General features: G+C 32.2%; 1 protein-coding gene across 3 annotated transcripts in view; it reads right to left on the bottom strand.

The window, feature by feature from the left end:
* LOC117174903 (tyrosine-protein kinase transmembrane receptor Ror) overlaps positions 1-9,501 on the bottom strand; it is a 150,497-nt gene extending 140,996 nt beyond the window's left edge. For all 3 annotated transcript variants that reach the window (XM_033364343.1, XM_033364345.1, XM_033364344.1), the window contains exon 1: positions 9,365-9,501. In XM_033364343.1, the coding sequence (XP_033220234.1) occupies positions 9,365-9,456 (92 nt within the window). In that variant the 5' untranslated portion in view covers positions 9,457-9,501. The remainder of the gene's footprint in view (positions 1-9,364) is intronic.
* Positions 9,502-11,852: the final 2,351 nt, after the last annotated feature.

The raw sequence follows: 11,852 nt of genomic DNA, 5'->3' as shown, positions 1-11,852 counted from the left end.
TACCATTTTTATCTAAATGAGTTCCAAAGTTTTCATGAGGGAGAATTACCCCAGATAATTCTTTACTCAGAGGGGCCATCCTGCGTTCAACCCTATTGAAAGGGCTTCGACCATGGGCGTTGCAAGCGATGTACAAAGCATCTAAATTATTTTTCATGAAATGATGGATCCCCCCAAAAATAACTTTATTATATCGCGGATTCTTATCAGGCCCACCATCAAAGTTGAAAATCATGATTTGTATCGTATTACCAAAATAATCTTTAGTGATTATATTGAATTCCAGAATATCGATTAATTTTTCCATATCTAAAACGTGAGACCATGCTGTTGAAGATGAGTGCTTTCCTGATCGTATAGTTATGTAGGTTGGTCCTGAGTAACTAACGGCATCTGGAGTTCCAAATTCATGCTCTTTGATGACAATACCTGCATAAACTGAGGGTATCAGTTTATGGGCAGGAGCAACGACCCAATCGTGATCTGGGAGTCTGACTCGGTACTCCATATTCATCAAAAGTGGGCTTTGTTTTTGAGCCGCTGAAATTTAAAAAAAAAAAACAAAAACAGTTTTCAACTTTGTGTCAAATTTTGACAGAAAATTAAACTTCAATAATTTGTACTTAATCACACACACGTTTATATCAGTGTAAGCAAAAATTTAAACTTTTTAGACATGACTACAGAAAATTTAATTGTATCGCTGATTAACATGAACATTTACTATATTATGTATCATTAATGAGGCTGTAAATTAGTCATGCTACGTTTCTAATTGTGTACAGGAGTAATAACCTGTGATTCCCAAGGGTACCCGAGCTTTATCATCTTGACTGATATAAGCAACTTCATTTGGTCCTAATGTGGAAGCTAGATCTTCTAGATTGCGGATTGTTGCAGCTGCGAAATGTGCTCAGTGTTTTGATACAATTAAATGTTTCAGTTCAACGTCTATTATCAGCTGCAGATCCATAAGTGCAAATATTCAAAATGGCCTTAAATAATTCTGGCTGATCTTCAACTCTTGGTCGACCAGCTTTTGTGCGTAATTTCAATTTTTTTTATCTCAGGAGATTCCAAACATATTTTCTCTAAATTGCTTCTCTTATTTGCACGAAACTTTCTGTTTCTTTCTGCAGTGTATTGAACTACTTTTAAAGACTTTTCTTTTATTTTTAATTCTTTTTTTGTTTTTATCAAAATCTTTTCTTCATCCTGTGACAATAAATCAGCTTTGTTTCTCACTTCAAGGTGTTGGAATTCATTGCGTAATAAGTCTATTTCTTTCTTCAATTCGTCTTGGGTTGGCGTTTTGAATTTGTAGCCATCAAGTTCCACCACCTGTAGAAAATGTTCAAATAAATTGGATAACAGATTTTGGTACAGTTCGATTATGGGCATCGCAGGAGTACTAAATACAAAAAAATCCCTTTCAATCATTTTTATATCATTTAATTCTTTATTCATGGTGTAATCATTTTTTCATGCTTCAATAATATTGTATCAATTATGTAAGAAAAGTTTTTCAATACCTTCTGAAATTCTAACTATTGAATTTGAAAGTTTTTTATTTTAAGAGTGTGAATTTTTTTATTTTTTTTTATTTGAAATTCATTTATTTCTCTTTGAATGAAGAAATCAGATCCTCAAATTTTAAATTTATTTTTTTTTCTTTGAATACATACATATACTTTGTGGCTGGATTATTACAAATTTTTTATTTAAATCTTGCAATTTTTAACCAAGTTTACAAAAACATTCTCTTGTTTATTATTGATTATACAGTATTTATCAAATACGCACGCTTGAAGAAGGCAAGACGTCATTTTTCGCATCATTGTTACTGCAGGAAGCCGAACCATTGTCATTCGAAGATGAGCATGAACTTTTTTTATACGAATTGTTCGCTTGCACCACCGAATTTATTGCTTTTGTCGATGCCTAATACATATAACGTAACAAGCTTGACATGGTCTGACAATATTAGCTGTAATTGAACACAAGATGAAAATACGGAAAACCAACCTTGCTCGAGTAAGAAAAAAGTGTACTTTTCTTTTTCAATATTTTACTATTCAGTTCTGCCATTTTCGACTGAAACTTGGCCGGAAAAGCACCTTCATTTTTAATTGAATTCCACAATTTAACTGCTTCATTTTGTGAATCAGCTGCCGATTTCTCGGGAAAAGCCTTTTTAAAAGCAGAAGCCAAGTCTTGAAAAGCTTTATTTTTATCCATTATCAAGTTTTTTCATTGGGTTTCAAACAGATTCAACCTCTTTATTTCGTGACAGTTCAATCGACATTGCTTGAAATTTACCAAACAAGAAACAACTCAAGGCACTATATACATAATACATAGATATACATACGTTAACTTACCGTTTAAAAATGTACTTCATCTGTATTATGTAGATGGCAGTACCCGTCACTGACACTCAGTTGCTTGATTGGCGGTTAATTTAAAGGACATAAGTTGCATTTTTTAGAGTTGATAAATGAAGCTATTACAGCATTGAGTGTCACATAACGCAGCGGACGACCACCCCTCTCCCCTTCGTGACAAACCGTGACAAAAATCATCGCCCCCCCCCCTCCCCTAGACAGGTCACGTAATTTATGGACAACCCCATTGGCAAAATTTACCGTGTCATTTTCACAATAATTGCATAAATAATCAGTTTTCTTGACACTTTTTTAAATGGTTGTGACGTATCTACATGACAAAGGACATATAACCACCAAACAACTGGAAGAAAGTTACAGCAGATTATTTACTTTTTACCCCCCCCCCCCCGTACACGCGCAGACACATCTATTTGGATCGACAGCCACATCCATTTGGTTTGGAATTGTTTTCAAGAAAGCAGCTGAAATGATTGAAAAATTATAAGAATTTATTTACATTAAATCGTGACAAAAAAATTAAATTTTCTTAATTTATTCAGTCTAAATCGTAGAATTAAAATTATTTAAAACTATAGAAGTCAATTGGGTTCAATTGCTAAAAATGGAGTTAATTCTGATTCCTTAAATTTTTTTAATAAAGCAATCAAAATGATTGAAAAGTGATAAGACTTGATTCAAATTAATTCGAGGAAAACTATTAGATTTCATTAATTTATTGAGTTTTAATCGTATAATTAAAAATATTTAAAACAATAGAAATCGACTGGGTTCAATTGCGCAAAATATAATTAATTTAGATTCTTCAATTGTTATTAATAACGCAATCACAATGATTGAAAATTGATAAAAATTAATTCAAAATGATTGATGAAAAATATATTCAATTTCATTCATAATACAAAATTATTTAAAGCTATAGAAATAGATTGGTTTAAATTACGTAAAATGTAATTGATTCTCATTCCGACACCTATTTTCTATAATGCGAGTAAATTTATTGAAATGTAATAGAATTTGATTGGATTTATTTATTAAAAATTTATTGAATTTCATTTATTTTTATTCATTATTAAAATATAATTAAACTTATTTCACAATTATTCATATGAAGATGATTGAGATATGATTGATTATTGAGCTATCCAATATTTATTGAAAATATTTAAAAACAATAGAACTTTATTTATTTTCAATCAATTTTAATAATCCATTATTAGCAGGGTGTGTATATCCTTATTTTATGGAACGAAATTATTATCCTACTATTTTAAATATCCAATGATAAGTCTTAAACTTTTTGTTTATTCACAAAATATTGAGAGCTCTGGAAGAATATTTAAATGCAAGTCTCGATTGTAAAAGATATGTTTCGTTTAAAGGTCCAGATAGCTCGTTTAAATGGTCTAAAGGCTTTAAAATGTCATTTCTGGAATTGAAATAAAAATACCATCATAAATAACAAGCAGAGAGGCTGAAATTGAAACAAGAATTCGATCATAAATAACAAGCAGAGAGGCTATCTCAATAGAGTAGCCGACACTCAAGGGTTTTTAATTAAGCTTTCGGATTAAAATTTAGAAATAGGTTTTTATTAATTTCAAAGTTAACAGCCTAAAACATAATAATTCGGAATGTACGGTTTCGATGATTTCAGATATCTATAACTTTTTTTTTAATGTTTCAGATTGGAATTAATACAACCCATGCCGATGAAAAGGCACTGTAAACGCACTGGCGAAGGGCACTGGGCCGCCAGTACGTTTTCCAGTGCCTGTTCGTGCTGATTTTCAGCACCTAAACCGCACTGAGGAGTGATGGGACGGTCATATAATGTTCCTATTGTATTCGTCACGACCGGACGGGTAGAGTAATTTACACTACCTGGTCGCGACCAAACCGACTCCCGTTTTAAAATTTTCTTCAAATTATTAACACTTTTTTTTAATTTATGAATGTTCTCATTATGCATATTTATAATTATGAGTTTTATACTAATAGACTACTTTGAAGTTGAATTCAAAACAGTTGTCTGTTTTGGCGTATCTCATTCCATTTATGAGATACGTTATATTCACTTCAATTTTAAACATTCAAAAGAAAAAGTTAGATATCTGAAATAATCGAAACCCGTAGATTCTGAATTTCTAAACTTCTCGTAGATAATTTCAAAATTTTACAAATTTTAAATTATGATTTTTAATCCCTTTCAGCAGGTCCACTTGATAGCCTAGTCGCGTTGGCATAGACACACCGATTTTTACTAACACTATAGTATATACTACTAACACACCATTTCAGAAACCTCGGAGACTAGATTTATTGGGTAAAAAAGCTTTTTAAAAATTTAAATGGACCCTTTGAAGGGGAACCCAGGTACAAAAACTAGCGGTACAAGCATTGCTGAAGTAACAGCACTGAGTAAGCACTGACCAGTGCGTTTTCTTTGTTTTTTCAGTGCGTTTTCTTTGTTTTTTCAGTGCGTTTTCATGAGCAGGGATTGGAATTAATACAACGTTTCTCGCAAATGGAAAGAGATACGCCAAAAGACAACATTTTTTAATTCCGCTCAAAAATTGTATATAAGTTATAATTATAAATAAGTATAATGAGATAATTCATCAATTAAAAAAAAGTGTTAATAATTTTAAGCAAATTTTAAAAAGGGAGAATCGGGTTAGCGACGGCCAATTACTGTAAATAACTCTGCCTGCCCGGTATGTGACGAATACAACAGGACTATTATATTACTGTTGCATCCCTCTTAAAAGGGCCTCTAAAAGCACCTTGAAAAGGACCCAAATCTCCCTGACTCGTTCCAAGCACGTTCCCGCGACGTTTAAAATGTCCGCCCCTTTGAAACATACCAAAGAGAACTTATCGATATTGCTATTATTGTCATCAATAAATAGCGCTTAAACCGTGAGAGGTAAAAATCAAAGTCGGTTTATAATATTGTAGTGTAGTATATGCGACACTAAAAAATAAAAGATGACATCGATTTTTTCCCATCTCTTACAGTGTACGAGATATTTGTTTGAAAAAAACAATAACGTTAAGTCCCTTCACGTGCTATTGGGGCGTTCTGGGAATGCCACCAAGGGCGAACGTTTTACACATCCCGGGAACGTGCGTGGAAGGTTTCGCCAGAACGACCCGAAGATGCCCGCGAAACGTTCCAGGAACTTTTTTTAGAAATTTAATTGACCTTAATATATTTAATCTACAATGCTTAAAAATTACTACTTTCATCTCTTTCGAACATATAACTTCAAAATTTAAATATGAAGTTTGATCAATTTATATATCTTACAATTGTGTATATTTACTTTCTTGTGCGTGAGTCCAATAATTTAACACCATGGAAAAAGTAAAATAAATTGAAAAATAGTAAAAGCCATCTTATTATTCAATGTATTATGAAGACGACGACGCCTATGTTAAACTGTCGATTTCCATCTTCCATAGATTCGACTATCGTCTATACCCAATGGGCAAAAAAATTAAGGATGTCCTAGAGACGTCTTCAGGACATCCCTAAGACGTCTTTTGTAACATGTCTTTATGTCATCCTAGAGATGCCCTTAAAACGTCTAATGTCAATACCAAAAATTTTCCGAGAACGTGTCTGTCTTTAAGACATCTTTAGGTCATCTTTAGGACATTGGACGTCTTAGAGATGTTGATTGGCCTGACATAGGACGTTCTTGGGATTTCCATAGCTTTGTGCCCACTGGGTAGTCGATAGAAAGCCTAGGGAATTCGTATTCGACAATCAATTCGGATCGAGAAAAGTCGAAAGTTATCGGAGTCCCACCCTACCGAAAGAAATTTCTGAGTATATTCTAAAGATTCTCTAGGGTCAGAGAAGCCCAGAGAAATTCTCCGCAGGCACTCAGGTAGATATATTCAAAGGTCCAGGTAGTTCTTTTAAATGTTTTAAAGGCTTTAAAATGTTCTTTCCGAAATTGAAATAGAAATACGATCATAAATAAAACGCAGAGAGACTGAAATTGAAATAAGAATTCGATCATAAATAACAAGCAGAGGGGCTATATCAATAGAGTAGCTGACACTCAAGGGTCCTTTGTTAAGCTTTCGAATTAAAATTTAGAAATAGATTTTTTTAAATTTCATAGTTAACAGCCTACAACATAATAATTTGGAATCTACGGGTTTTGATGATTTCCGATATCTAACTTTTTTAAATGCTTAGAATTGGATTTGATACGTTTCTCCTAAATGGAATGAGTTACGCCAAAAAAGACAACATTTTTTAATTCAACTAGAAAATGGTATATTAGCATATAAGTTATAATTATAAATAAGTATAATGAGAAAATTCATTCAATTAAAAAAAAGTGTTAATAATTTGAAGAAAAATTTAAAAAGGGAGAGTCGGATTAGCGACGGCCAACTACTATTATATTACCGTCGCATCACTCTTAAAAGGACCACTAAAAGGACCTTGAAAATGACCCAAATCTCTCAGACTACATTTTTTTAAATCGACTCTGCTTGTAATCTCAAATGGGCCAGTCTATTTCGCTAGAGAAAATGCAGAGACTTCTATCGGTACGGCACTGCTAGTTCTTTTTTCCTTCTACTAATCTCATTCAACATCAACAGGATAAAACAACTTGATTTATGAGACGTAAATGAAGAATTTATTTTACTATAAATAATTAGATAAAGAAAAAATTAAGAAAAAAAAAGAATTTATTTTATTATAAACAACTTGATTTATGAGACGTAAATGAAGAATTTATTCAATGCTCACGTTTAACTAAACATCTTTATTTCCTGAAATTATTCAATTTTTCATTTTATATTAATTTCATGTTCCTAATAACTTAACGATAGCGCATAAATTTCATTAATTTTAACAAGCAGCTGACTTAAATTAACCTATAAGTTTCATTTCATACGCACGCGTTGATGAAAAGTGAACAATCTTTCCGTTTTAAATTAACCTGTAAATTACATGTTACTTTTACTTTACATTTTACTTTTACATTTTACTTTTTTTACTGAAATTCAGATTATTGTATTACTGTGATAGTATAAAACTAACACACCTTTTCAAATACCTCACAGACTAGATTTATTGGGTGAAAACAGCCTTTTACAAATTTAAATTGACACTTGAAGGGGAACTCAGGTATAGAAAACTAGCGGTATATGTAGTGCTGAAGAAACAGCACTGAGTCGGCACTGCCCTACCGATAGAAATTTTTGAGTATTCTCTAACGAAATAGCCTGGCCCATTTGAGACTATAAGCAGAGTCGATTTAAAACAATTTAGTCTCGATGATAGTCTGAGAGATTTGGGTCCTTTTCACGGTCCTTTTAAGAGTGGTGCGACGGTAGTATAATGTTCCTTTTGTATTTGTCACGTACCGGGCGGGCAGAGTTATTAGAGTAGTTGGCCGTCGCTAATACGAGTCTCCCTGTTTAAATTGCTCTTCAAATTATTAACACTTTTTTTAATTGATGAATTTTCTCATTATACTTATTTATCATTATAACTTATATTCTAACATACCATTTTTTAGTTGAATTCAAAAAGGTTGTCTTCTTTGGCGTATCTCATTCCATTTACAAGAAACGTCATATTAATTGCAATGTTAAGCATTTAAAAAAAAAGTTAGATATCTGAAATCATCGAAACCCGTAGATTCCGATGTATTGTGTTTTAGGCTCTTAACTATGAAATTTAAAAAATCTACTTCTAAATTTTAATCCGAAAGCTTAACAAAGGACCCTTGAGTGTCGGCTACTCTATTGATGTAGCCTCTCTGCTTGTTATTTATGATCGTATTTCTATTTCAAATTCGGAAAGGATATTTTAAAGCCTATAAAACATTTTTAAAAAACTACCTGGACCTGTAAATATATCTACTTGAGTGCCTGCGGGGAATTTCTCTGAGCTTCTCTGACCCTAGAAAATCTTTAGAATATACTCAGAGATTTCTATCGGTATGGTACATCAATGTAAAGTTGTTTACTTTAATTTTATTCATACAGTGCTCAAATTCCAATAATAATTCATTTACTAAATAATAAATGAGCCTTTGTTTTTTTTTATCAAAAATGTCGAGAACATAAGAACTAAAAAGTGTCGATGCTGTAACTACAGTGTCGCAGGAAAGAGAGAGAAGTTGCAACCGACCTGTGTGAGAAGAACATTAGGCGGTCTTGTGCAATCTTTGCATCGAAGCAGATTGAACTTATTTAATGCAAAATTTATTTTAATTCAATTTTATTTCGAGAATTAGTTTGAAAATAAAAATAGTGATTTTAGAAAAGGCTTCTTTTTTTAATTCCCATGAATTTTTCCTAAATTTCAAACTTATTAACCGCTTTTTCAATGAAAAAACTTTTTCTTCATTTTGTTTATCTTTAGTTAAAAGAAACCATCTTATTGTACATCAGAAAACAAAGAGATTGACCTATTATATATTCAAATTATTTATAATAATAAGCATTCTGTCCGCACTTATGATTTTTCTCATTTTTTTTTTAATTTTCAGACATCAAATGTTCAAATAAATATACTTTTTGAAAGGAACCTAGTTTAAACCTAGACCACCTTAAGGTGCAATTTATCCCCTTCAAAATGGGATTTGAAATGTTAAAATTAGTTAATTAGAAAAGAAATGGCATGATTATTTCCAAAAATGGTCAAAAACTCGATTTTTCTCAATTTTTATTTGTTTAAACATTTTTTTCAACATTTTAAATTCATCGAAACAAGATGTTATATACACCAATCTCTTTGACATTAAAAAACGAAGAGAATAGTGTATATTAACATCTGATTCCGATGAAAGGAAAAGATTGTGCACAAGGAATTCAAATGGGGTACATTTGTCACCCACAGGAGCCGGTGAGGGCAAAAACATGTATAGGATCCGTCTAGGGTTAAAAACAAACATGGTATTTCTTTACTTATTTACCTTATTTTTGCATTTGTAACCTGTTGCGAGCTACCTCGGACTTGTATACAAATATATAAATTTATCAGCATTGCTAGATTCTTAATTAGCATATTAAATTTATACAAAGATTAAAACATAGATTAAAAATGTTTAAACCCGGCTCCGTTACAACATTTAATATAGGGAGGTGCACATGCATGATCCAATAAATGCATGGTCTAGCCACGCGCAAGTTGAACAAAATGGAACCAATCGAAGCAAGCGGCTTAGTTTCTCCATATTGGATAAATAAGGCGGCAAATTTAAGTGGAGTAAAAGGAAAGAATTAAAATTTTTTGTAATATTATAGTAGAGAAATATTTTAGTACTGATAAAATCTTTGTAACATTGACGGTAGATAAAAGAACGTACAGATTAATTACAATTTCAGCTCATGTATTTCCTAACCTCTTTCTGCTTAGAAAAACTGGCAAATAGGACATATAAAATAATAATTACGTTTTACCTATTTAAAAATTTTTTGTCTTCAATTTTCGATAAAAATTGCATGGAAAAATGGTAAATATATATATTTAAAATTATCGACACTCTTGCTCACTCTTTTTTACAAATTTGTATGAGGTTCGTAATATAATTAATATATTAAGTGTCGAAAGGAGTGGCGTAGCCCTTAAGGGGTCCTTGTAACAAAATTTCTTGGGGAGGAGGGCTTTTTAGACGAATGAACAAAACCATTCACACGAAAACGTCGAGGGCACCGTATCAGTGATACGGCGCAGAGTGGAACAATATCGCGAAAAGCTGACCAAAAGTATAAAATGTTCGTAAAATGCGCCAAATTATGTTACTCGGGGGCTTTTGGGGTCTGATGCCTAAAATTCAGAAATCAAAATGGCGCACCCAATATGGCGAATGAATATGCTTAATAAATTTATGAATTTTTCCAAAATTAGTACGTGGGGGGTTTCGAGGTCTCTGATTAAGAATCCGATGTCAACAATTTCAAGGACAATTTTGGCGGACGTTCAAGTTAAATAAATTTGGATTCTTTTCCAAATTTGAATAAGGGGGTTTTTGAGATCGCTGATTACGAATCCGGTGTCAACAATTTAAAAAACAAAATAGCGGATCCAATATGGTGGACGAGTATGCTAAAAAAACTTTTGTATACCATACCGATAGAAATCTCTGAGTATTCTTAAGCGAAATAGCCTGGCTCATTTGAGTCGATAAGCAGAGTAGTTTTCAATGATTTAGTCTCCGAGATAGTCTGAGAGATTTGGGTCATTCTCAAGGTCCTTGTAGTGGTCCTTTTAAGAGTAATGCGACGGTAATATAATGTTCCTTTTGTATTCTTCGCGTACCGAGCGGGCAGAGTTATTTACAGTAGTTGGCTGTCGCTAACTCGACTCTTTCTTTTTAAATTTCTCTACAAATTATTAAAACTTTTTTATTTAATTGATGAATTTTCTCATTATACTTATTTATGATTATTTATATACTAATATACAATTTTCTAGTTAAATTCAAAAATTTTGTCTTGTTTGGCGTATCTCATTCCATTTACGAGTAACGTTGTATTACCCTACCGATAGAAATCTCTGAGTATATTTTAAAGATTCTCTAGGGTCAGGGAAGCTCAAAAAATTCTCTGCAGGCACTCAGGTAGATATATTTAAAGGTCTAGGTAGTTCCTTTAAATGTTTTAAAGGCTTTAAAATGTCCTTTCCGAAATTGAAATAGAAATAAGATCATAAATAACAAGCAGAAAGGCTGAAATTCAAATAAGAATTTGATCATAAATTACAAGCAGAGGGTATATATCAATAGAGTAGCCGACACTGGAAGGTCCTTTGTTAAGCTTTCGGATTAAAATTTAAAAGTAGATTTTTAAATTTCATAGATAACAGTCTAAAACATAATAATTCGGAATCTACGGGTTTCGATGATTTCAGATATCTAACTTTTTTTTGAATGCTTAAAATTGGATTTAATACGACGTTTCTCATAAATGGAATGAGATACGCCAAAAAAGACAAGCTTTTTGAATTCAACTAGAAAATGGTATATTAGCATATAAATTCTATTATAAATAAGTATAATGAGAAAATTCATTAAATTAAAAAAAGTGTTAATAATTTGAAAAGAAATTTAAAAAGGGAGAGTCGGATTAGCGACGGCCAACTACTGTAAATGACTCTGCCCGCTCGGTACGTGACGAATACAAAAGGAACATTATATTACCGTCGTACCACTCTTAACAGGACCACTAAACGAACCTTGAAAAGGACTCAAATCTCTCAGACTATATCTGAGACTAAATCATTCAAATCGACTCTGCTTATATACTCGAATGGGCCAGGCTCTGTCGCTGGAGAATACCCAGAGATTTCTATCTGTAGGATAATTCGTAGTTGTAAATTGACCCTTACATAAATATGACGTAGTTGTAAATCGACCCTTACATTCTCTTGTGTTTTCTGTAACAGTTTCGCGGTAACTCTAA

This window comes from Belonocnema kinseyi, chromosome 6 (genome assembly GCF_010883055.1).
Source record: "Belonocnema kinseyi isolate 2016_QV_RU_SX_M_011 chromosome 6, B_treatae_v1, whole genome shotgun sequence".
Lineage (NCBI taxonomy): Eukaryota > Metazoa > Arthropoda > Insecta > Hymenoptera > Cynipidae > Belonocnema > Belonocnema kinseyi.
The sequence above is the reverse complement of the archived record's forward strand: the minus strand, read 5'-3'. Positions and strand labels throughout refer to the sequence as shown.